The 27,539-nt window shown below is 42.5% G+C and overlaps 1 protein-coding gene across 2 annotated transcripts in view; it reads right to left on the reverse strand.

Moving 5' to 3' along the window:
- LOC115203814 (electrogenic sodium bicarbonate cotransporter 1) overlaps positions 1-27,539 on the reverse strand; it is a 73,885-nt gene that overhangs the window by 34,847 nt on the left and 11,499 nt on the right. For both annotated transcript variants that reach the window (XM_029768833.1, XM_029768834.1), the window contains exons 2-7: positions 17,512-17,585; positions 15,230-15,406; positions 9,531-9,666; positions 5,608-5,768; positions 5,226-5,408; positions 913-989 (exon numbers count right to left, since the gene is read on the reverse strand). In XM_029768833.1, the coding sequence (XP_029624693.1) occupies positions 913-989; positions 5,226-5,408; positions 5,608-5,768; positions 9,531-9,666; positions 15,230-15,406; positions 17,512-17,585 (808 nt within the window). The remainder of the gene's footprint in view (positions 1-912; positions 990-5,225; positions 5,409-5,607; positions 5,769-9,530; positions 9,667-15,229; positions 15,407-17,511; positions 17,586-27,539) is intronic.

Here is a 27,539-nt window from a genome sequence, read left to right on the forward strand (position 1 = left end):
GCAATGAAATCCTAGCCTTGACCCACATCTATTCAAAAGACACAGTGCTTGAAACGACTGTCCTTATCAGAGTAGAATGAGAAGAGCCGCAAAGGTACTGTAACAATGGACATTTCACATGCTCCAAAGTTGTACACAGTTCCATGAATGAAATGGGGCCGCACAGTACAACCCGTCCCCGGCACATTGGCATTGCATGCTGTATTATGTGGCAACACTGCAGCCCGTAGCGTCTGTAGAAACAGATTAAAGCGTTTTATCACTCTGTGACTCACTAACTCCCAAGCCGTCTGAGAAAGGACACATAATGAAGTCCGTTCTGTTCATTGGTTATACACTTGAACAAGTCTATATAATGATATGTAATGAGAATGTAACACAGTAGCAACAGAAAAGATTCACCTCTGCAACTGTATACAGAATAATAGGCCAGGTGAAGGCATACCAGCCCTTCCCTTTGGGGCAATATGCCGCTAAATTCAAATGAAGGCCTAAGTGGGACACTGACGTACTACTCAGTCCCAGTGAAATGCAAAAAAAAAGAAACATCCAGAGACCTCGGGTGAGGAGATGATCAACTAAGCAAGGCCAGAGCAATTTGACAAATGACCTACTGTTGTCAGTGTAATTCCCGGAGTTAGTTACTGTGTCTGTGTACTGGTTTCAGCAGGCTTCAGGAGGAGTAGCAACATTGGCACTAAACACTTGAGAGAGAGTGTGTCAGGGCTCTTTTGTGCGTTAGGCTCATAGGCTTTATCAGTCGAGCAAGGCCACACACCCCTAGGAACACACTTCATCACACACGCTGTGCCCAATCTTTGACCCTGCATAGCGTTAAAGCAGGAGTTGAAATGTAGAGTGCCCAAACACAGACGCACACACACACACACACACACACAATAATATCCTCACCTGGTCTCTATCTGGTTGGTCAGAGAAGTCGCTGAGGCTGTTAGAGGTCAGGTTCCGATGGGTCGTGGCTGGGCTACCTGTGGGGTCAGAGGTCAGAGTTCAACGACCAGGACTGAGAGGGCTCACCGTGTTCATTAGGGCACAAAACAGTCAAATGGTTTGATAGCGTTCTGAAATGGAGGTGAGTGTTTCTTATTGGACCAGGTAGTCCTTCCCTGTTTCAGGCAGTTTTCTTCCATTTGGTGCCTAATGAACACAACCCTGGGGTCCAAAAAGTCACTGAGATGAAAGGTAAAGCACAAGTCACAGAAAAGACAAAGGCCCAGTTAGATTAGACTGATCTCAGAGAAGGAGATGAAGAGAAACAGAAGAAAATAGGAACAGAAACTTCAGAAGGCCTAATATAAATCTGGAAGGCTGCCAGGGCTTAGTTAAGCTTTAGGGCCGATGCCAGCTGCAGTGGATCCGATCTTCTGACTGAAATCTCCCACTGCCGTGCCCTGTTCGTCTCTGATCTGATGCCAACTGGTCACTCACTGGCACGGCAAAGCAGAGAGAGGGCATGGACACTCAGTCTTGTTTGTAGTCTATGGTGGGGTTGGTGGGCGAGTGGGAGAGTGGGAGAGATAGCCAGACTCAGTGAGAAGGCTGTTTTTTGTTCTGTTAACCTGACAAAGTTGGTCAATGGTCAAGTAGGGTCTACATTAGCTAGTTGGTTGTTTACTATTTCTCTGAGCATGATAGACTGTGACTTGGATGTTGTTTGATGCAGTCGTATAAAAAAATCCTCCAAAAATGGTGGACTGATCGTGATTTCCCATGAGAGTATTGTTTTCAGTCATCAATGCTAATATCAGCAATATGAGTTTGGATCGCAAATTAGCACATAGACTATTGTCAAGGTATGTGTTATGACCTGTTATAGACTATGTTATATGACTATAATAACCTGACTTACACAGGTATCCCACACTAGGGTGTTGTAATGCATTATAACCTGACTTATTGAAAAATGTCCATGTTTTAGAGTGTTGTATTGCATTATTTGCGTATGACTTACACAGGCATCCCGAAAAATGTCCATGTTAGAGTGTTGTATTGTTTTATAACCCGACTTACAAAAGTATCCCACACGAGGGTATGTTATAATGTATTATAATGTTATAATCAGGGGTTGGAACCGGTTCAGGGAACAGAACTGAAAACCGGAAAATAATGACATTTTGTAAGGAACAGAAATGGAACCTGGAACGAAAGTTATCCATACTGTTCCGGAACAGAACCGTTATTTTAAAAGCATGGGAACCAATTCATAATATTATTTTATGTTACATGCATTTTTTTCTAGTCCCACGACAAAACGCAACAAAAGCGCCTATGCAAAGCCCTCACTCTGTAAATCGAAACTTATTCCAGTGGCTGCCAGCAAGCTGATAATCTTTGTCTGTGTGTGTTTAAGCTACCTGCCCATCCCCACCTCCGAAGAATGGCTACTGTACTGACGTTACAAACTTGATTTAGAAGATAGAGATATTTATTAATTAACTATTTTTAAGGATACTATAGGCATAGTTATTACATTTCACATTGGATTTAATAACTACAAAGATGTAAGACGTGTTTTTAACTCTGGTACCGCTCTGCACACGCAAGCTTGTTAACTACCTAACAAGCTGCCCAGCGCTTCAAGTTCAGAACTTTATTTTGCTAGTCGGAACAGCGGAACAAAAATAAAAAAATAGTGGTTCTGTTTAGAACGAAACAATAGGAAAATAACTTTGGTTCCAACCCCTGGTTATAATGCATTATAGCCTGACTTACACAGGCAAGCTTTGTGCCATATGTGTTATAACCTGACTTAATAAGGTATCCCATGTGTTATAAATGCATTATAACCTGACTTACTGATGTGTTGCATGCTGGAGCTCCTTTGGACCTCCTCTATCGGTTCCTCAGAGCCAAGCGGGGTTGCATAAGGCACAAATTGGGACTGGGACTGGGGGTGGGAGTGGGGGAAGGGCTGGGGGTTTTCATGGGGACTGCGTGCTTTAGTGCAGACAGAGCATCCAGAGAGAGCGAGAGAGCGTAAATGAGTGAAGGAAGGGAGACCGGGAAAGGAAAGAAGTGAAAAGAAGAGAAAAGACAAGAACTTATTAGACTTCTCCTACAAAGCCAGTGTAGAGAATGTTAGTCTGCTCAGGAGAATAAAGTGCAGTTAGAGGATAGAGAGAACAAGAACAATCTCACACACTTCAAAGTGCAGTGCCATATTACTGTGAGTGACTATCAAAGCAGTTACGGTTTTGATAAATAATTAAATCAGATGCTGTAAAGTCTGAATCCATTTCGGAGATAGTAGTACGTATTTAGAAGAAAAAAAACACAAGCATCAACACTCAGGGTTACAAGAATCTTACCAGGCACATTCACATGGTTAATAGTTCAGTCTATAGCCACCTAGATACACAGCTGAAGTCAGAAGTTGACATACACTTAGGTTGGAGTCATTAAAACTAGTTTTTCAACCACTCCACAAATTTCTTGTTAACAAACTATAGTTTTGGCAAGTCGGTTAGGACATCTACTTTGTGCATGACACAAGTCATTTTTCCAACAATTGTTTACAGACAGATTATTTCACTTATAATTCATTGTATCACAATTCCAGTGGGTCAGATGTTTACATACACTAAGTTGACTGTGCCTTTAAACAGCTTGGAAAATTCCCGAAAATTATGTCATGGCTTTAGAAGCTTCTGATAGGCTAATTGACATCATTTGAGTCAATTGGAGATGTACCTGTGAATGTATTTCAAGGCCTACCTTCAAACTCAGTGCCTCTGCTTGACATCATGGGAAAATCAAAAGAAATCAGACAAGACCTCAGAAAAACATTGTAGACCTCCACAAGCCTGGTTCATCCTTGGGAGCATTTTCCAAATGCCTGAAGGTACCACGTTCATCTGTACAAACAATAGTACGCAAGTATAAACACCATGGGACGACACAGCTGTCATACCGCTCAGGAAGGAGATGCATTCTGGCTCCTAGAGATGAACATACTTTGGTGCGAAAAGTGCAAATCAATCCAAGAACAACAGCAAAGGATCTTGAAGATGCTGGAGGAAACAGGTACAAAAGTATCTATATCCACAGTAAAACGAGTCCTATATCGACAAAACCTGAAAGGCCGCTCAGCAGGGAAGAAGCCACTGCTCCAAAACCGCCATAAAAAAGCCAGACTACGGTTTGCAACTGCACATGGGGACAAAGATAGTACTATTTGGAGAAATGTCCTCTGGTCTGATGAAACAAAAATAGAACTGTTTGGCCATAATGACCATCGTTATGTTTGGAGGAGAAAGGGGGAGGCTTGCAAGCCAAAGAACACCAACCCAACCGTGTAGCACGGGGGTGGCAGGATCATGTTGTGGGGTTGCTTTGCTGCAGGAGGGACTGATCCACTTCACAAAATAGATGGCATCATGAGGAGGAAAATGATGTGGATATATTGAAGCAATATCTCAAGACATCAGTCAGGAAGTTAAAGCTTGGTCGCAAATGGGTCTTCCAAATGGACAATGACCCCAAGCATACTTCCAAAGTTGTGGCAAAATGGCTTAAGGACAACAAAGTCAAGGTATTGGAGTGGCCATCACAAAGCCCTGACCTCAATCCTATAGATATTTTGTGGGCGGAATGGAAAAAGTGTTTGCGAGCAAGGAGGCCTTACAAACCTGAATCAGTTACACCAGCTCTGTCAGGAGGAATGAGCCATAATTCACCCAACTTATTGTGGGAAGCTTGTGGAAGGCTACCTGAAACTTTTGACCCAAGTTAAACAATTTAAAGGCAATGCTACCAAATACTAATTGAGTGTATGTAAACTTCTGACCCACTGGGAATGTGATGAAAGAAATAAAAGCTGAAATAAATCATTCTCTCTATTATTATTCTGACATTTCACATTCTTAAAATAAAGTGTTGATCCTAACTGACCTAAGACAGTGAATTTTTACTCGGGTTAAACGTCAGGAATTGTGAAAAGCTGATTTTAAATGTATTTGCCTAAGGTTTATGTAAACTTCTGACTTCAATTGTATGTACCTATAACATCTTTAAAGCAATCAAATGATGGCCCATAATGTTGATCATACACTACACCATATCCTATAGAATTGATGACAAAGTCCACCAGAGGGAAAAATCTATCATTGTAGATGTGATTGGTAGAACTTATTGGGATAAGGTAGGAAGTAGGAGGTAAGGACAAAAAAATAATAAAGACTGCAACAAACTGGCATCTGCATTACCGTTCTGGTCTTGGTTGGAAAACAGCCTGCTTGCACTGGACACCGTCTTGCCGATGTCGGCAAGAGAGCGCAGGTTGGACTTCTTGGTCTGGTGACGGTGTTTTCGTAGCAACGTGTACATGACTTGATCCTTCAGCTCGGCCTTCAGCTGACCAATCTCGATCTGGCTGTCAGTGATCAACTCTGAGAGAGGGAGAGGGGGGACAGAGAGAGGCAAAAGGGAATGAAGAGCGTGTCAATATTGAGGACACTTGGTTTCAAAGAGCACAGTTTTGCAATGTCCCAATTGTAAAAGCACTGTACAGTCAGACACACTGACTGATGATTTTGAGTGTCTGGTGCAGTGAGCTGCCGGGGATTATGGGAAGTGTAGTTGTCTTACCGACCACCTGTGGTAGAGTGGAAGCCTCCAGGTCCAGCAGGATGGTGCCTTTCTCGATACAGGTCTTCAGCTCAAACAGACTGTGAAGGGACAGGGTGGCAACGTGGGGCTTACTCCAACGCTCTCCTCCCTTTTCCACCTTCTCCTCAAACTTTATCCACCTAGAGAGAAATATATTAAGACAGAGAGAAAGAGGGTATGGGGAGGGAGGGGGGGGTGAGAGAGACAGACCCAGAAAGAAATAGATACAGAGACAAACAGAAGGAAAGGGAATAACCTTGGTTAAGTTCGATTTAAAAAATCCATAATCATCATTACGAAGATGCACGTTCTGCAAGGTAAGTTACCTCACAGTAAAGGCCAGTAGAGGAGAGCAATAAAAACATCCCAACAAAGCCTTTCATATCATTTCACAGCCAAAAACGGGCCGAAGACAAAAGGAGACAAGGACAGTTCTTTTTTTTTTGTTACAAAACAACCCCTCTATGTCATGAGTTCATCACTGTTCACGGAAAATAGCAGGAGATGCGGGACGACGCAATACAAAAACTGTACATTTACATACTGAACGTGGTTCTTTCCATTGCCAAGTACAGTGGTTCTTCCTTTAAAAGTTGCGGCGTACTGCAGCACAGTTTGCAGGGTGCTGCAGAATTCTATGGCACGTCATTTAAGTGGCAGCCATTGTTGCCAGAATGACGCAATTTACCACAATCTGTCACCATCTACCACAAACGGTTGTGGCGGAAGCTCCAAAACTTTTAAAGGAAGAACCACTGTAACCGTACACATCAAAGCATCTTAAAATAACAGTCTCTGAACTAAGACAAGATCCACACACACTCTCTGTGGCAGTCAGATCCTTGAGGGGGAAAGGTTTATCCCTTTAGAATTCTTCCAATTTCTCCATAACAAAGAGCTATTCACCTGGTCCAGGAGAGGGTGAGGGGATGGGGTTTCCTAGGAGGATAGAGTGTCCCTATGGTCATAACTCATGCTCCACTGGGCATCATCTAACCTCGAGGGGAGAGGAGACGGGCCTCAGGGGAGGGAGGGAGGGAGGGAGGGAGGGAGGAGAGGAGAGGAGAGGAGAGGAGAGGAGAGGAGAGGAGAGGAGAGGAGAGGAGAGGAGAGGAGAGGTAGGGGACCCCTGGGACACTCACAGCCTTAGGGATTTACTTTCCCTCTAATGGGGAGGCAGGGATGAGGGAAGGAGAGGGAGAGAGAGGGACAGGGAGCTGGAACTCACAGGGAGTTTGGGGGTGGACTGAAATCTTCTAACGCACAGTTCAGACACCGAACATACGGCAAGGCGAACTCAACAGAAATTAAGAGTGGGCTGGCATGGTTGAGAGCTTTGCTTGACATACTGATTGGTTTCATACAACCGTTGCAGACTTCCTCGTTGGTTTTGTGTCAAATTCAGGCATAACACCGACCTCTTGTTTTAAAGAAACCATAAAGTTTATTGCACTAAAAATACAAATAAAGATGATTCACACACCTGTGCAGTGCTGAAGTTAATGTTTGAAACTGTGAATATGATTGGTGTAATGTGTCCCAGTTAACGTAACGTGTCTTCAGATTTCATAACTCCCTTTTACTAAGGAGTCAGGAAGAGTCTCCTCATCCCTAAAATAAACCATGAGATCTGTTAGAGATAGCGATATTAGGCCTATTGGGAACCAATTGTGCAACGTAGACATTCAATTTGTACGCTGATGTATTCCCCATCGGTTATGAACGTTTCAACCGCTGTGTTGAGAAGTCATGTTTTTACCGTCTTTCCTGGTTTCAAAGAACATCAAAAACTACGTTAACCATGAGCCTTAGCCTCACCTGAAAATCTGAGACCATGACTGTGCTTCCGTTGTGGGCGTGGTAGAAAGCAACCTTTATTTGCATGCAATAATCATATATTAATATGCATGACCATTTCTCCCGACGGTGGGAAGAACTGCTCTGGCTCGCTGCATGAAACAGAGGTGTGCTTCACCTGCACCGCGCCAAAAGAGAGGCAGAGGCTGCCGAACTATCGTCAAATGTCCGACGAGGCGCACTGTTTCAGACGGCACTCTTCCAAAGAGTGCCATTTCTTTCTGTTCGGAGTGGCGATAGAGCAGTGTTTGAACTAGGGCTAAGGCACTCAAGGCACTCTCAATTCAAGTATTACAGCAGGAGTTTATTGAAGGTTTTAAGTGAATGGGTAAAGAAGCACGTATCTTTCAGTATGTGTGTACATTTCTCTGTCAGTGAGTGGTAAGGTGAGAAAGAAAGGGAGGAAACAGAGAGAGAAAGAGAGAGAGAGAGAGAGGGGGGGAGAGGGGGGGAGCGAGAGAATGATAGGGTGTGAGTATCAGTGTGTGGGAGTGAGTATCAGTGTGGGGGTGTATGATAATAGATAGGCCTACTACTGAAACTCAGAGGTGTATTGATATGTATAAAGCAGATATTTGTTTCCCTAAAGAGAATGTCCATGTCTTCCACCTGCAATGCTATTACTGTCTCCGTCCGTCTGTCCGTTTGTCACTTTGAGCCAACCAGGAACTCACTGCTGCTAGTAAAAACGACTGACGTATTTGGCTATTTCATTACTGTGCCTGTGTCCTAAATGGCACTCTATTCCCTATTTAGTGCACTACTTTTGACCAGGGCCCTTAGGGTCAAAACTTTATATGTATTAAGCGTATCAGAGTACTAATACTGATGTTGGATCAGATCCCTCCCCGTCCGTTTAATCTAAAATCATCTACATATGTAGGATCTTAATTTGAGCCAGTTTGCTACAGCAGGAAAAGAATCCTGCAGCAACAGGAAATGTGAATTATTATAATTAATGGACATTTTTGTAGGGGTTGACATTTTCCATTAGGGCAAATCAAGTCTGAAATGTCAAAGTGGAAATGACCAACTTAAGAAGCCTTTTTAAAACTCAAATACACTACAAGTTTGCATTTCCTGCATTGCAGGAAAATTTACAGCAGCAAAAGAGTGATCAAATTGAAATCCTACATCTGTAAAAGGCATAATGTATCCTAAATCAACACTCTGAGGCGCTGTCAGAAAGCCACCTGTCCAGAAAGAAGATCACATGGTAGGTAACTGAGGTTGTGTTCTGGGTTCACTGAGGGGACAGTGCAGTGTTGTTCATCCAGATAAGAGTGGGCAAGGAGTTCACTGGAGGACACATATTCTCCTATACAGGAATTCATGTTAGTGATGGGGGGGGGGGGGGGGGAGATGTATACCGTTACATATGGCAATATTATTTTGGACGATAATATATTGATACTTTGACTCCAAGTATCAATAAAATAAAAATAATAATACTAAAATATATAATAATTTGTTGGATAGCGTTAGCACTAGTCGGCTGTACCCGCACTAAAACAATTTTTCTTCCTATAGCTTGTTCTCCATCTTCAATAGTGAGCCAACATGTTTTCAGCACTTTATTTTCATGACTGATGAAAACTAATTTTCTCGTGTTCTCTCTGCAGCAGACATACACTGAGTGTACAAAATATTAAGAACACCTTCCTAACATTGAGTTGGGCACATCAAATTGCAACACAAGCGCAGTATCGAATTGCACATAAATATTGTGATAATATCGTATCGTGAGGTCCCTGGCAATTCCCAGCCCCAATTCCTGTACACACACGAACACTCCCCTACATCTATACACACACCCGCTACTGCGATCTACCACAGGTGGGTGTGTGTTGGTGACAAGGGGGTAACGTTACTAAGCCTTGATGGTCCAAGGGGGTTAAACATGTAAAGCCATGACATTTGAACTGACGCACATGAGTGACTGAGTGATTAACTGACCAAGTCTCCAACTAAAAGAAAGAGTCAGTGTGTGTGTGTGTGGGTGTGGGTACAGTACACCATATGCACGTGTATAGATGGCTGCTCACCTGGCTGTTTCCTTCCACTCCATCTCCTGTCCGTCGACGGCCAGCAGTTCGTCCAACTCAGTGAAGAGCTGAGGGGGCGGGGGCCCGTCATCCTCCTCACCCAGGATGAACCTGATCCTCTCTGCTGCTGCGGAGACTGGAAGGGGATGGGGAGGAAAAGAGAGAGACAGAGAAGAGGGAGCGGAGAGAGAGAAAGAAAGAAAGAAAGAAAGAAAGAAAGAAAGAAAGAAAGAAAAAGAGAGAGAGAAAGGGTAGGTGGAGAGAGAAAGATAGAGAGGGAGCAAAGAGGACAGAAAGATCACATGATCTGAGGCTCAGTGGTTAAAGCAAAAAAATCTCATGACTGAAATTTAAGTCAATCTGAGCTCGAGGGCCATATCGAGATTTTGAAATCGAGGGCCGCACCGATTGTTTTATGACCGATTCATTTGTCACAATCAATTTGCGGGCAAGAAAAAGGGCAGTTATTCGAAAATACTGTACAAAGGTCTATTTTCATTTCAACATACTTTATCTACAGTAGTTTTAGATGTTCAAGTGTGTCCTGGAGTGGGTTTTTTTTTCACCCAAAATAATCAATCATTCTTACTCAAACCTCTCAAGTCATCCATATGACGGAAATCTGTCGCCGTGACGGATAACTTTAACCCCCTGGTTGAAGTAGGCCTGTGTCAGTAATATTACCGATCACTACAATTGGCGGGCATGTTGTAGTGTGCTCACTGGCAGCTCCCATCTGTACGTTATCACATCATAACTCATTATATAGAGACAGGAATTCAGCCAGAAATAAAATACCAGTAACAACATGTGCATGACCAGTAAATAAATGTGACGGTAAATACATGTGTGTGCTTATCTCACTCTACTCTGATCTCTCTACAGATCTCCCTACTTCCTAGGAGCAGAGCTTCCAGAATGAGACATACTCACTAATCCAGAGCTGATGGAATGCGTAGCGTACGGGAAGACACTCACACACCTGTTCTGTGTGCATGTGCGTTTCAGGAAATAACCCCTTTTCTTAGAAGGAAGTCATGTCTAGTTGACACCAGGTGTGTGTGACTAACGAGTCATGTCACTTCTAATCTCTCGTGGACAGACTATCTGTTACGCATAGTTTGGGGTTAACTGGGATTACGTTACTTAAGAAAGACCGTAAAATGCAACACAGATAACTTGGTGTATACATAGAGAGACAGCTTCAGAGAACTTTTTATTTAAAAAAATAATAATTTAAGTTCAAGAAGCTGAAACTGACACCCGAGAGTCATATTCGTCGCAAGTAGATTTGTGAGAATAGATAAGAGTTCTATTGACATCTGCTATCACTTCTATGAATAGGAGGGGAAAGGTTGCGCAACTCCTGTAGAGTCGATGTCACAAAGAGGATGTTAAAGATGTCAATCACCAGGCTATTTCTGAAGGAAGAGAGTTTCCTACGGAAGCCATTAATAAGCTCCAAAGACTAACTGACTTACTGACACCTGAGAAACACTCTCACACACCAGAGAGGGCTTAAAGGGTCAATCTGCAGTTGCAACATCAATTTTTTGACTCGTTAATGAATGATATGTTCCCCTTGATAAATGCCCCATGAGCTTAGTTCAACTGTCGTACACCATTAGAACCCAAAATAGAAGCTTGTTTAGGCCAATGTTTAGAAATAAAAGTGAATGTCACCAAACACTGTTTAGCCTTAAAACACAGTTAAAACTATCATTTTGATATCGTAGATGCTCAGTACTTGCATCCCTAGCTCTGTTCATGAATTTGAGAGTGCTTACATTTCTCCAATCACATCCCTCAGCTTTTTACCGAAACAGGGGTGGGGATGCCCCGGTGTTATTGTTTCAACTTCGGATTGCCCCTTTAAGAGTTGCTTTATATAGTTCCCAAAATAATTGTGAAATAATTAGCCCTGGAAAAGTAGTTTTGGAAGTAAGCTTTTAATCCATGGCTAATCACTTTGTGCTCTATAAATACAGTTTCCCGTTGTTGTAGTTTATTATATTGATTTCATTTCTAGGACAACTTTGTCCTGTTCCATTCGGAGATGCCCATATACAAAGTCATACTGCATAACTGCTAAAACAAACAAAGAGGGAATAAATCACATAGTATAAATAAATATCACATGTTCCAGAAAAGACAAGGGGCATACAGAGTTCTATTTTCAGTCTTGTATATGGTACACCAGACTGTTAGGACTCCCTGACATAGAAAATAAAGACATGAGGGATATTTTCACTAGACTAGAGCATATCAGCTACCCTAAACACACACACACACACACACACACACACACACACACACACACACACACACACACACACACACACACACACACACACACACACACACAGTTAAGGCAACATTTTGTCCCTCTGATGTCTGCAGCGTGTGTGTGTGCAGGTACATGCGTGCTAGCGCGCATTCATGTGTGTGTGCCCTTCGGTCTTACTCCAGTCTGTCTGACTTTTAGGGCCTGACTTTTACAACGGAGTGTTTGTTAACGACGTACAGAACACCATGCCATTCACCTTCTAAATGTATCAACTGGTGTTCTCAATAAAAAAAAACGGGGCTTTGTTGCTGTTGCACACAACTCTCAGGTGGACGGCTTCACACTGTTTGCCAAAGTCAACAGGATTAAGGGGAATTAGCCAGAGGGCGAAACAGAGTTTGGAAAATCCTCGAAGTTAAACATTTTTGTGCTGTAGACTTATAGGGTAGGTGTCTGCGTGTGTTGTGATGCGATGGCACGTTACCCGTACTAAGGTTGTGTGGCGGGAACCTGGTTACTGGGATTTATCGCTCAAAACCTCTCCCTTTTCCTGGGATAAATACATGTGTGAAATATAATAAATGATTTAGATGAACAGGATGGCGTGAAATGGAAGTGTTCAATTATATGCGATGTCTAAATCTGGCTTCTCTACGGCCTCTGCATGACGAATCAACGCTCAGGGTGGGGACAGACCCATCTCAGTATGGAGCGCAGTTCACAATGCATGTTGACCTTTCATCTCATCATGGTAACTTTTTTTCTTGTGACAGGAAGCCTTACATTTGCGGTGGTATAGTCTATGCTACAGTAATATAAAGATCAAATGCACGTCTAATTTACCCACCTCCATCTGGTTTTCGGGGTCCACCTTGTTTTTTAAACCGTATCGTTCCTGTATCGTATCGGAGCCCATGTATCAAGATACGTATCGAATCGTCTTGAAAGGGAAAGATGCACATCCCTAGTAGCTAACCAGGGTTGGTGACATGACCACACCCTTATGACCACACCCTATAGAACAATAACAGGACCAGGGGAAGGCAATTTGTGTCAAAGATGTAATCCTCTTCAGTGTACTGACACTTGGCATAAGTGGCAATAGCTAAGTTCATGGTCAATACTGTGTGTCAGAGTATTTATGGTCCGGGGGGGGACCCCACAGTTCAAGACCGTGTGATGGTATTCCATCTAGTTACCCTCTCAGTCAACCACAAAGAGCTGTTTACAGCAACATCATTTCGCAGACAGACAGAGAGGGTGGTTTATGGAAAAGTGTATACTACAGGTAGTGTCAGACAGACAGGCAGACAGAGAGGGGATTATGGTAAAGTACACACTACAGGTACTGGCTGTCTGGCTGGCTGGGTGCCTTGTCACAGCCAAAAGAGTCCCCCATCCCTGAGTCCGTCTGGTTCTGTTCCAATACGTCCAAGCAGAGACAAGAACTCCATAAACAGCCGCTAATGCTTTGTTTTTATTTGTGTGCACGGCTCTGTACACATAGAAATGTTACAGGGCAAATTAAGGACAGACACTGACCGAGAGATAAGATACCATGGATCACACATTTCAATCAAGAGTATCTCTATGGATCAGTGGAGGCTGGTGGGATGAGCTATATGCTGTTTTCAATACCGTTCCATATATACCTAACCCTAAACTTAGCAAGCAGTTGCTTTTCAACAGTTTTTGATGTCATGACCATCTGTGGAGCATCTCACGATGGAAAATCCGGACTATCCACATTAAGTGTGACCGTTTATTCTGTCCGTCAAAGTTCTACAAGACCATAACTCTGTGATCTCTGTCTACCTCCGCTCGGCCTCCCTTTCAAGTGTGTGTACTGACGGTCACGTCCATGAGGACAGCAGGATCTTTCAACCAGATCTAAACTCCATCAGTGACCCAAACAGAGGAGAATTAATCTCCTTCTGTCCCCTCTTTTCCTCTTTTCAATCACCAGCTAGACACACTGCTGCCGCTGCTTGCCGCTGTATTTCTGCAGCGTGATATTCTCTTTACTGCTGTTAGGCCATCAACTTTGAGCCCTGAAGTAATAAAACCAACATTAAGGGCCATCAACACGCTGGATTAACGCGGTTGACTGCAAGGAGGGGTAACTGCACAGTCAAGAGAATCCCTGAATGTGTGAAAGTTGCTTGTTGTGGTTTGGATTATTATGGTTTTGACACGTCTCTATTTGACGTGACACCAAATGAGTTATCACAGACAGAAGGTACGGCACGAGTCTATCATGAGCTTCTGTGTTAGTTACATTTTAGGACAAGCATCTCTGCTCATTTATTCTCTGGTTTAAGCCCGCAGTTTAGAAATAGCATTCTTAGCATAAAAACTACTCCATTTGGATTTATTTTGTTGAGTGGTCTAGTGTGAACCAACAGCTAAAAGTAACACATCCGTGAATACTGACGTAGTGAGGTTTGGTTAACAATGATGTGTTACTAGGCAATACTAGGCCAGGGGAATTAGGTAATAGTTTCTCAGTCAGTGATGCTGTCGATTAACACTTTTCTAACGTCAACAAACTGTACAGTGTCCCAAGGCTGACAAACAGAGATCTACCAAATCTACCTAATTCAATGGGTATCAGGATATTCACGAGTGAAACAGTTGGTTGATTATTCCCTATAGTTGTATTCACTGCTTAATTACAGTATATTGGCTTGACTACACTCATTTTATTGGTTGTGTTGGGTTCTGATTTCTTAACCTTTGAAATAATGAGAAATACTTATTTTTTTTAACTAGGCAAGTCAGTTAATAACAAATTCTTATTTTCAATGACAGCCCAGTGTGTTAACTGCCTTGTTCAGGGGAAGAACGACAGATTTTTACCTTGTCAGCTTGGGGATTCGATCTTGCAACCTTTCGGTTACTAGTCCAACACTCTAACCACTAGGCTACCTGCCGCCCTACTTATTAATTTCACTGAGGGAGAGACGGTAATGTATAACATTTACATTTACATTCTGTCAGGATATGTTATTGTTAGCCATTAGGGATCCTATGGGAGGAGAAGAGACACAGTCTGGTACAAGTCACCATGACAGCCGTGAGTTGGGGAGGAGTGAGGAATTTGGGGCAGAGGTCAGTTCAGATGAAGTGGGGAAGAATATATATCACTAATCTTCTGGATAGCAACAGAGGTGTATTGGCTGTTCAGATCTGTAAGGAGGGGCTCAGCATATGAGAAAGGGTTAAATATCAGTGCTTGTGTGAATATGTTCTTTGTCTTATGCAGCTGTATGACCCAGTGGGTGAATACACTTGGTTTGAGCTCCACAGAGAACCTAACCTAAAGATCCATAGATCTATAGATGTATTCACTCCTTGTTTTTACTAGTGGAGATGCACGCTGGGTAGTGTAGCCTCCGCTGTCATTACTCACTGAGAGGTTTGAGGATGTTGGGCGCTGCCTCATCAGCATTCTCTCCGTCCGTTTTGTCCCCCTCTACGTTCTCCACCGGCCTCTCCTTCCTCTCCTTGTGGCTGGACTTGCGTCGGTGGCGCCGCCTCCGCTGGTAGCTCTTGGGCACGTGTACGCCGATGTACACAGTGTGGTGACCTGAGGGAGGGAGAGGGAGAGGGGACACAATGCAAAGGACGCAGGTCAGATTAGGAGGACTACGATTACTATGCCAAGGAAATAACATTAATCCTGCCATGCTGATAATCTGCATCAGAACAGAAGAAATGCACAAAATCAATGAGGATCAGTTGGGTAAGTAAAACTGTGGGATAGACAGGGATGGATTAGATTTGACAGGGGGAGGGTTGGATGTCAAAGAATACATATAGATGTATGCCTACTGATCGATATGGCTACCTGTCTTTAGGTATGAATTAGGCTGTTACCAAACAAAAGTTATCTGACAAAACAACCTTTGTTCGTCAAGCTGTTTCCCCTGGGCCAGTCCGACTGGGATCTGTCCTCATCCTGACACATGCTGGGGATGTAAATAAATTTCAACCACTTCCCGTGCAGCAGCTCTGACAGGAAACTGCTAAACATCTCCAGGAAGTCATTTCAGAAAGAGAAAGAAACAGTCCCACAGAGCCAGATGCTTCAGCTCACAGATGTCTGTATCCCAGCCTGGGCAAAATTCTTTAGGATTGTATACACGATCCTAATGTACACTAATGTAGGTATTGGTTACTCTCTGTAATTATCTATGCATAGTCAGTATAATAACTCCACCTACATGTACATATTACCTCAATTACCTCGACTAACCAGTGCCCCCGCACATTGACTCTGTACCGGTATTTATTTATTTATTTTTTGTATTTTTCTTAGAACTGCATTGTTGGTTAGGGCTTGTAAGTAAGCATTTCACTGTAAGGTCTACACCTGATGTATTCGGCGCATGTGACAAATAACATTTGATTTGATTTGGTTGGCACGGGTAATCTATACAAAAGTGAACTCACACCTCACTCCCTAGTGCAGGGGTCTCCAACCCTGTTCCTGGAGAGCTACCCTCGTCTTATCAACCAGCTAATTATTCAAATCAGATTAAGGTTGATTAGGTTTGGAGTGAAAACCTACTGAATGGTAGCTCTCCAAGAACACAGTTGGAGAGACCTGCCCTAGTGTGATCTCACATGCTAACACGCTACATGCTACATTCTAACATGCTACATGCTACATGCCTATATGTAGCATTCACAGTGGATTTAGGGAGTCAAGTGAAGACATTTTACAGGCTGCTTTTTAAATGTTGCTTATATATTTTCATCTTATCTGGAAGTAGTATTATGAATATTATATTATAAACTAAGCTTTACAAAGGTCACTTAAAATCAGAGCACTGACTACATGGCAGGACAGGCTGTCTTGGGATGTATAAAAAAAGAGTGAAGTTGAGTTCAACCCGGGGTCATCCACCAAAAGGCGAAATCCATTCAAACATAAGGTTGGTCATGACTGAGTAATGTGGCTTTGAGTGATTTCACATTCAGTTTGACTGTGGCTTTCTGGCTGTTGATTATTTTCACTGTGTGGCTCCATGTGAGGTGAACTCTGGTTTTGGAGATTCTTTGAACTGGGGGAAATTCTAAGACACAATCTCACAGAAAGGTGAGATAGCTGGCAGATATAGCCGTGTACACACTGCCTATCATAACTTAAACTGTGGCATGATTGTCTCTCTTTGTGTGTGTGTGTGTGTGTGTGTGTGTGTGTGTGTGTGTGTGTGTGTGTGTGTGTGTGTGTGTGTGTGTGTGTGTGTGTGTGTGTGTGTGTGTGTGCTGGCCATTGGGGAGATTAAAGGAGTAAACATCTTCATGTGTGGAGTAGGGCAGGCATTACATCGCTTGATAAACCTGTGTTATGCGCTCCTCTTTATCTTCAATATTAATCCCTCCTATACTTCATCCTGATATTAGTGGGAAAACCACAACAACAGAGAACCAATAGAAAGCACAGACCTGGAGAGAGAGTACTACGAAATAGGATAGTGGAGAGTGACCGCTGGCAAAAAGGATGACGCAGGAGAGAAAGGGGTGGGAGAAGTGATGGTGAGAGGAAGAGCGAGGAAGGGAGAGAAGGGAGAAATAAGAGGGGTAGACTAGTGGAGTTGGTGGTTGAGTGGCATGAGAGAAGGAGACATTATATAATAACATTGTTAGCCAGCCATCATAGGCGACACAAAGGCTCAGTGCTCTTACCTTCCACTTCCTCCTCATCACAGACATGCTTGACGAAGGATGCACCTCTGTCCAACACCGCCTCATCCTCCACCCTGCAGGAACAACAACAGGAACACTGTGAGAACAGGGAAATAGATCTAGAACACTTGTAGAAGAGGGGAATAAACCTAAAACACCAGTAGAACAGGCGAATAAACCTAGAACACTTGTAGAGAAGGGGAAAATAACTAAAACACTTGTAGAACAGGGGAATCAACCAAGAAAGCTTGTAGAACAGGGGAACAGAACTAGAACCCTAGTATAACATGGGAGTAGACCTAGAACACTTGTAGAACAGGGGAATCGACCTAGAACAATTGTAGAACAGGGGAATCGACCTAGAACACTAGTAGAGCAGGGGAGTAGACGTAGAACACTTGTAGAACAGGGGAATCAACCTAGAACACTTGTAGAACAGGGGAATCGACCTAGAACACTTGTAGAACAGGGGAATAGAACTAGAACCCTAGTATAACATGGGAGTAGACCTAGAACACTTGTAGAACAGGGGAAAATAACTAGAACAATTGTAGAACAGGGGAATAGACCTAGAACACTTGTAGAACAGGGGAATATAACTAGAACAATTGTAGAACAGGGGAATATAACTAGAACACTAGTAGAACAGGGGAATATAACTAGAACACTTGTAGAACAGGAGAATATAACTAGAACACTAGTAGAACAGGGGAATAGACCTAGAACACTTGTAGAACAGGGGAATATAACTAGAACATTAGTTGAATGGGGGAATAGACTTACAACACTTGTAGAGCAGGGGAATAGACCTAGAACACTTGTAGAACAGGGGAACATAACTAGAACACCAGCAGAACAAGGGAATATAACTAGAACACTAGTAGAAAAGGGGAATATAACTAGAACACTAGTAGAACAGGGGAATATAACTAGAACACTAGAAGAACAGGGGAATATAACTAGAACACTAGTAGAACAGGGGAATATAACTAGAACACTTGTAGAACAGGGGAATATAACTAGAACACTAGTAGAACAGGGGAACATAACTAGAATACTAGTAGAACAGGGGAATATAACTAGAACACTTGTAGAACAGGGGAATATAACTAGAACACTAGTAGAACAGGGGAATAGAACTAGAACACTAGTAGAACAGGGCAATATAACTAGAACACTAGTAGAACAGGGGAATATAACTAGAACACTTGTAGAACAGGGGAATATAACTAGAACACTTCTAGAACAGGGGAATATAACTAGAACACTAGTAGAACAGGGGAATATAACTAGAATACTAGTAGAACAGGGGAACATAACTAGAATACTAGTAGAACAGGGGAACATAACTAGAACATTAGTTGAACGGGGGAATAGACCTACAACACTTGTAGAACAGGGGAACATAACTAGAACACTAGTAGAACAAGGGAATATAACTAGAACACTTGTAGAACAAGGGAACAAAACTAGAACACTAGTAGAACAGGGGAACATAACTAGAACACTAGTAGAACAGGGGAACATAACTAGAATACTAGTAGAACAGGGGAACATAACTAGAACACTAGTAGAACAGGGGAACATAACTAGAACACTAGTAGAACAGGGGAACATAACTAGAATACAAGTAGAACAGGGGAACATAACTAGAATACTAGTAGAACAGGGGAACATAACTAGAACACTAGTAGAACAGGGGAACATAACTAGAACACTAGTAGAACAGGGGAATATAACTAGAACACTAGTAGAACAGGGGAACATAACTAGAACACTAGTAGAACAGGGGAATATAACTAGAATACTAGTAGAACAGGGGAACATAACTAGAACACTAGTAGAACAGGGGAACATGACTAGAACACTAGTAGAACAGGGGAACATAACTAGAATACTAGTAGAACAGGGGAACATAACTAGAATACTAGTAGAACAGGGGAACATAACTAGAACACTAGTAGAACAGGGGAACATAACTAGAACACTAGTAGAACAGGGGAATATAACTAGAACACTAGTAGAACAGGGGAACATAACTAGAACACTAGTAGAACAGGGGAACATGACTAGAACACTAGTAGAACAGGGGAACAAACTAGAACACTTGTAGAACAGGGGAACATAACTAGAACACTAGTAGAACAGGGGAATATAACTAGAACACCTGTAGAACAGGGGAATATAACTAGAACACTAGTAGAACAGGGGAATATAACTAGAACACTAGTAGAACAGGGGAATATAACTAGAACACCTGTAGAACAGGGGAATATAACTAGAACACTAGTAGAACAGGGGAATATAACTAGAACACTAGTAGAACAGGGGAATATAACTAGAACACTAGTAGAACAGGGGAATATAACTAGAACACCTGTAGAACAGGGGAATATAACTAGAACACTAGTAGAACAGGGGAATATAACTAGAACACTAGTAGAACAGGGGAATATAACTGAAACACTTGTAGAACAGGGGAATATAACTAGAACACTAGTAGAACAGGGGAATATAACTAGAACACTAGTAGAACAGGGGAACATAACTAGAACACTAGTAGAACAGGGGAACATAGCTAGAATACTAGTAGAACAGGGGAACATAACTAGAACACTAGTAGAACAGGGGAACATGACTAGAACACTAGTAGAACAGGGGAACATAACTAGAATACTAGTAGAACAGGGGAACATAACTAGAATACTAGTAGAACAGGGGAACATAACTAGAACACTAGTAGAACAGGGGAACATAACTAGAACACTAGTAGAACAGGGGAATATAACTAGAACACTAGTAGAACAGGGGAACATAACTAGAACACTAGTAGAACATTGGGAACATGACTAGAACACTAGTAGAACAGGGGAACAAACTAGAACACTTGTAGAACAGGGGAACATAACTAGAACACTAGTAGAACAGGGGAATGTAACTAGAACACCTGTAGAACAGGGGAATATTACTAGAACACTAGTAGAACAGGGGAATATAACTAGAACACTAGTAGAACAGGGGAATATAACTAGAACACTAGTAGAACTGGGGAATATAACTAGAACACCTGTAGAACAGGGGAATATCACTAGAACACTAGTAGAACAGGGGAATATAACTAGAACACTAGTAGAACAGGGGAATATAACTAGAACACTAGTAGAACAGGGGAATATAACTAGAACACCTGTAGAACAGAGGAATATAACTAGAACACTAGTAGAACAGGGGAATATAACTAGAACACTAGTAGAACAGGGGAATATAACTGAAACACTTGTAGAACAGGGGAATATAACTAGAACACTAGTAGAACAGGGGAATATAACTAGAACACTAGTAGAACAGGGGAACATAACTGGAACACTAGTAGAACCGGGGAATAGAACTAGAACACTTGTAGAACAGGGGAATATAACTAGAACACTTGTAGAACAGGGGAATATAACTAGAACACTAGTAGAACAGGGGAACATAACTGGAACACTAGTAGAACCGGGGAATAGAACTACAACACTTGTAGAACAGGGGAATATAACTAGAACACTAGTTGAACAGGGGAATTGACCTACAAAACTTGTAGAACAGGGGAATATAACTAGAACACTTGTAGAACAGGGGAATATAACTAGAACACTAGTAGAATAGGGCAAACAACCTAGAACACTTGTAGAACAGGGGAATAGACCTACAACACTTGTAGAACAGGGGAACATAACAAGAACACTAGTAGAACAGGGGAATATAACTAGAACACTAGTAGAACAAGGGAACATAACTAGAACACTTGTAGAACAGGGGAACATAACTAGAACACTAGTAGAACAGGGGAATCAACCTAGAAAACTTATAGAACAGGGGAATAGAACTAGAACACTAGTAGAACAGGGGAATAGAACTAGAACACTAGTAGATCAGGGGAATCAACCTAGAACACTAGTAGAACAGGGGAATAGAACTAGAACACTAGTAGAACAGGGAAATAGAACTAGAACACTAGTAGAACAGGGGAATAGAACTAGAACACTTGTAGAACAGGGGAATAGACCTAGAACACTTGTAGAGCAGGGGAATAGACCTAGAACACTAGTAGAACAGGGGAATATAACTAGAACACTAGTAGAACAGGGGAATATAACTAGAACACTAGTAGAACAGGGGAATAGAACTAGAACGCTTGTAGAACAGGGGAATAGACCTAGAACACTTGTAGAGCAGGGGAATATAACTAGAACACTAGTAGAACAGGGGAATAGAACTAGAACGCTTGTAGAGCAGGGAATAGAACTAGAACACTAGTAGAACAGGGGAATAGACCTAGAACACTAGTAGAACAGGGGAATAGAACTAGAACACTAGTAGAACAGGGGAATAGAACTAGAACGCTTGTAGAGCAGGGGAATAGAACTAGAACACTAGTAGAACAGGGGAATAGAACTAGAACACTAGTAGAACAGGGGAATAGAACTAGAACACTTGTACAACAGGGGAATAGACCTAGAACACTTGTAGAGCAGGGGAATAGACCTAGAACACTAGTAGAACAGGGGAATATAACTAGAACACTAGTAGAACAGGGGAATATAACTAGAACACTAGTAGAACAGGGGAATAGAACTAGAACGCTTGTAGAACAGGGGAATAGACCTAGAACACTTGTAGAGCAGGGGAATAGACCTAGAACACTTGTAGAGCAGGGGAATAGACCTAGAACACTTGTAGAACAGGGGAATAGACCTAGAACACTTGTAGAACAGGGGAACAGACCTAGAACACTTGTAGAACAAGGGGAATAGACCACTAGCAACATCACTGTTTCCCAAACCCATCCTCCTGGCCACCAGCAGCCACTCCACATTTGTTAATTTCCAACACGAGTCCGCCTGATTCACCTTATCAAAGGCTTGCTGATAAGTTGACTAGCTGACCTGAATCAGGTAAGATATGTGAAAAGGCTGGGTCAGGGTGTCTTGAGGACAGGGTTAGGAAACACCACCCATACGTATATAAGCATGCATGACTAAGTCGCTTTGGATAAAAGCATCCGCTAAATAGCATATACATTATTATCATTACAATTTATTTATTATTATATTATTAGATCAATACAGAGCCTGTAGCAGTGAGAGCAGGATGTGTGTCATTAACCTAACATCAGAGGCTCCTCTGAGCAGAGACTCCTGTGGTTATGAGGGTGACACACATGCCTTACCCCTCCAGCTGGCTTCTTACAATGATCTGCCCTGGCTGTTGGGATTAGCCTAGCTTTACTTAGAACACTAGTTGAACAGGGGAATAGACACACACACACACACACACACACACACAAAGCTCCTTTACTGCAGCTACCTGCGCTAAGAGACAAGTTACTAGATCAAAGGCTCAATGTTTATTTACATCAAGACTGTTATGAACTCTGTTGTGAAATGTATAGAATGATCACACCACCTACCGTCTATTGCGTATCCAAATGCGTGCAGAGAAGAAAAAAAGAACACGAGCAGATTGATTAACAAGTGAATAGTAGAACGGCTCATTAGATGCCGTGTAAAGGGTCTCAAAACTTGCTTTAGAAAGAGTCAAATCTGCTGCTGTTCATTCAATGGCGAAGTACTCTTGCGATCGCTAGCCTCTCCCACTTCTACTGTACCAACCGTATTCACACACACACACACACACACACACACACACACACACACACACACACACACACACACACACTCACACACACACACACACACACACACACACAGTTGTGCATCATCAGACTAACTAATTATTTCCTTTATTATTCAGACCTGTCAAACAGTTAGCGTGCTAGAGGGCAGATCCTGCTACTACAATGGAGAGATAGAACATCATTATTCCTCCCATTGAGTCTCTATTGCTCATCTTTTTCATGGGACGTCACTGAACCTGGCATGAACCTCACGTCATAGAGCAAAGTTCTATGTTCTCGTTGTTGGATAGTAACTCTTCGGGTCTCGAGACACAACGCAACTCCATTGCATTGGTCAGATGCTCTTTCACGTTCCCATGACTGACCAGCACAGCATGGTGTCTATGAGAGAGTGTGCGGCACTGCTCATACCAGCATGTGTGCTCCGATCTCCCAGGCTGGAAAAGTAATGATTTGCATTTTCTGAGCAGGATTTCCACACACTTGTTACACAGTGTTAAACCATTTGAGCATGTGCATGCATGCATGTCCTGTCCTTTATCTGTGTCCATGCTAATATGTTTCCTATGTGTGTATACTGGTATGTAGGTCTAATTGTGTATTTTGCCTTTAGTTGTACGCCTGACAATGACCATACACCTGCTTCAAACGTGCCAGTTGTAGTAGAGAGAACAAAATAGTCTGTGCTAAAAGCCTCCTGCAGGACAGGTAAGTATCTGGTGTATGAGGAAGTAAGGGCTCATGTTCAGTTTCCTGTCCCAGAGTCGGATCACTTTGTGGGGCTACATGGCTTACAAAATCTCCCCTGATCCCCCAGCCAGCCGGCTCTTCTTGGAGCAGGGAGGGCTAGGAATGTGGCTCCTCCAGTCCAGCAAAGACCAGCCAGCTTAGGTGACTTTAGAGACCAGATGTTTAGACCACATGGAGAGCCGGTCTCAGTCAGAACAAGACGGCACAACACAGGGAGAGGAGCAGGAAGGAGATATTCACAATGTGGAAATATTTGACTAACTCCCTGCTCCCTCAGACATGAGCTGGAGTGTGAGGTCACCCCGGTGAGAGAGTCTGCACACAATTCTCTCCATCCAGTTTCCAGCTCATCACCAAAGGCAGTGGTCACTTACAGCTACAGCTGTCCCTCACAAATATTTATCTGTGTTCTTTTCTAGTTCTGTGTGCATTTATGCCTATGTAAGTGTTCCTCCTAATGTTAGAAATAAAATCAATTGATTGGATATGATTTGGAAAGGCACACACCTGTCTATATAAGTTCCAACAGTTGACAGTGCATGTCAGAGCAAAAATCAAGCTATGAGGTCGAAGGAATTGTCCGTAGAACTCCGAGACAGAATTGTGACGAGGAACAGATCTGGGGAAGCGTACCAAAACATTTCTGCAGCATTGGCCAGTCAGAAGCCACTACTCAGTAAAAGGCACATGACATCCCGCTTGGAGTTTGCCAAAAGGCACCTAAAGACTCTCAGAAACAAGATTCTCTGGTCTGATAAAACCAAGATTGAACTCTTTGGCCTTAATGCCAAGCATCACGTCTGGAGGAAACCTGGCACCATACCTACGGTGAAGCATGGTGGTGGCAGCATCATGCTGTGGGGATGTTTTTCAGCAGCAGGGACTGGGAGACTAGTCAGGATCGAGGAAAAGATGAACGGAGCAAAATACAGAGAGATCCTTGATGAAAACCTGCTCCAGATTGCTCAGGACCTCAGACTGGGGGGCGAAGGTTCACCTTCCAACAGGACAACGACCCTAAGCACACAGCCAAGACAACACAAGAGTGGCTTCGGGACAAGTCTCTGAATGTCCTTGAGTGGCCCAGCCAGAGCCTGGACTTGTACCCGATCTAACATCTCTGGAGAGACCTGAAAATAGCTTTGCAGCAATGCTCCACATCCAACCTGACAGAGCTTGAGAGGATCTGCAGAGAAGAATGGGAGAAACTACCCAAATAAATGTGTGCCAAGCTTGTAGCATCAAACGCAAGAAGACTCGAGGCTGTAATCACTACCAATTGTCACTTCAACAAAGTACTGAGTAAACGGGTCTGAAAGCTTACGTAAATGTGATATTTCAGTAGTTTTTTTAAAATAAATGAATTGATGAGGGGAAAAAAGATTTAATCAGTTTTTGAATAAGGCCTAACAAAATGTAGAAAAAGTCAAGGGGTCTGAATACTTTCCGAAGGCACTATAAGGTCCTGTATAATACTATGATTAGACCCATACAAAAATGTTGCGTGCACACATAGTAGGTTCCGTACCGGTAAGAATGTCAATCTACTTTCCGTCGTAGTCTTCTTCTTCTTCTTCTTCTTCTTCTTCTATGGTATTATGGAGGTCCGTAAAACAATCGCTACTGTACGGGTGGTATACTATAGAAAAAATATCCATTGTAGGAAAGGGCAAAAAAAACGACATCCAACAAAATACAAAAATAGATATATAAACAACATCCCACTCCTTCAGTCACATTCCAATTCAAGTGACATCCCTACACAGGCTTAGGGGCCTGTGATGGTAGAACATCCTTTTACAGGATTTCTTGCAATGCATCGGCTGTAAACTCAGAGTCCAAAAAAGCGTTCTGCTGCACTCACAATGATTTCTTCTTTTGTGCTGTGCAGTTTATGACCATAGTAATAAATGATACAAAGTCCACCTTTTTCACATGTAATATATCAGGATCCATTGATTGCCGAGATAAATTCACTAGTGCAGGCCCAAAAACATTGCGTCTTCAACACCACCAGCTCCTTCCACTCTTCTCACTGCCCTGCAGATAGGAGACACGCTAGACAGCCCTTATTCTCGCCACCTCTGGAGCATGTTTGCCACCACAATTGCAGCATCTATCCTCCACTGGCATTCGATACTCTTCCCAATTCCATACACTTGACACATGTCCATAACTTTTGCATTTATGGCACTGAAGGGGTTTGTGCACGAATAGCCTAACATTACACGAAATAACAAAAGTATGGATGAAGTGAATTTCTTCACTCTATCAACCATACGGGTCAGTCGACGGGCACGAACCAATCCACCTACTTCCTCAGGTATTTCATCTGCACACACTTTATGTCCCACCCCAGAGATAACCCTCTTGATAGGCACTCTGTTTTGAAGATCCATCCACAAAACATTCCACTCATATATCTCCTTGAGGCACAATGCACGCCTCTACTGCTCTGCGGATGCCACTTCACCCAACGCATCCATGACATTTACGGATCTCCCAGGTTACATTGGTCTAAAACTCTCACTCCGACAAAAAAAAATCTATGGCTGTTACGGCGACCGTATTACCGCCACAACGGCAGTCACGAGTCATGACGGCAGTCAAATTCCACGTGACTGTTTAGTCATTAGGCTTCTCCAAGCTCTGATGCTGCTGATGGTCATTAGCAGCCTACCAAACTGCCTGGTACTCAGCACTCTTCATGAGAGCCCATGAGCTCATGTTGCGCAGCATTTCTATAGGCTATGCAATTGCGTGAGAAAACAGAATTTTGATGGGCTCTGTTAAAAAGAGGAGGATCCCATCAGCTATCTATAGGCTAGGCCTATTATACTTATTTCTCACCTTTTCTAATATTAAGCACATTGCTTCTCTTTACAACAGGAGTATAGCCTACTTGGCTGGCATAAAAATTAACCCCGGGAAAAACATCCTCCATTCGCCAAGTGCATAGATGACGTGTATTTTTCTTCCCTGCCTCTGTTTTGATACAGGTGCATGATAATAGTCAATTCTAAATCAAAACAAATTTCACACATATATTATTTAGTGTATGTAAAGACAAGATTAAATCAAGAATAGTCTGATGGGTGACAATATTAGCCTATCACTTGTGAATTATATATTATCCCTTGTGAATGATGCCCAGCTTGTGGGCACTAAGGCAAAAAATAGCGCATGCCTTTTTTGTTGTTGTTGACTTTTTCAAATCATAGTCGCACACCTCATGTAGCCTAGTCCATAGGCCTATATGTTTTGATAAGTTTTAAAACTAAAGTGAACAAATAACTTCTTCAAATTAAGCAAATGAATCTGCTTTACAATGGGTGTAGAGCCTAACTGGGTTACATACGCAGGGCAAGAGTTTCTCGCACAGAATAGAATAGATCAACTTTTTTTACTGTGGGAGAAAGTAGATTGACATAGGCTAGTGGTTTTGCTGTATGTTAGGCCTACTCATCTTGTAGAAAAGTAAATGTGGACAGTTCTTCCAACATCTTCCATATGCACCTCGGAATATAGGAGGACATGAATCTTTATTAACCGCATAACACAGAATAGCCGCATGTGTGCACACTCCCTCAAATCATTT

This window comes from Salmo trutta, chromosome 12 (assembly GCF_901001165.1).
Source record: "Salmo trutta chromosome 12, fSalTru1.1, whole genome shotgun sequence".
Taxonomy (NCBI): domain Eukaryota; kingdom Metazoa; phylum Chordata; class Actinopteri; order Salmoniformes; family Salmonidae; genus Salmo; species Salmo trutta.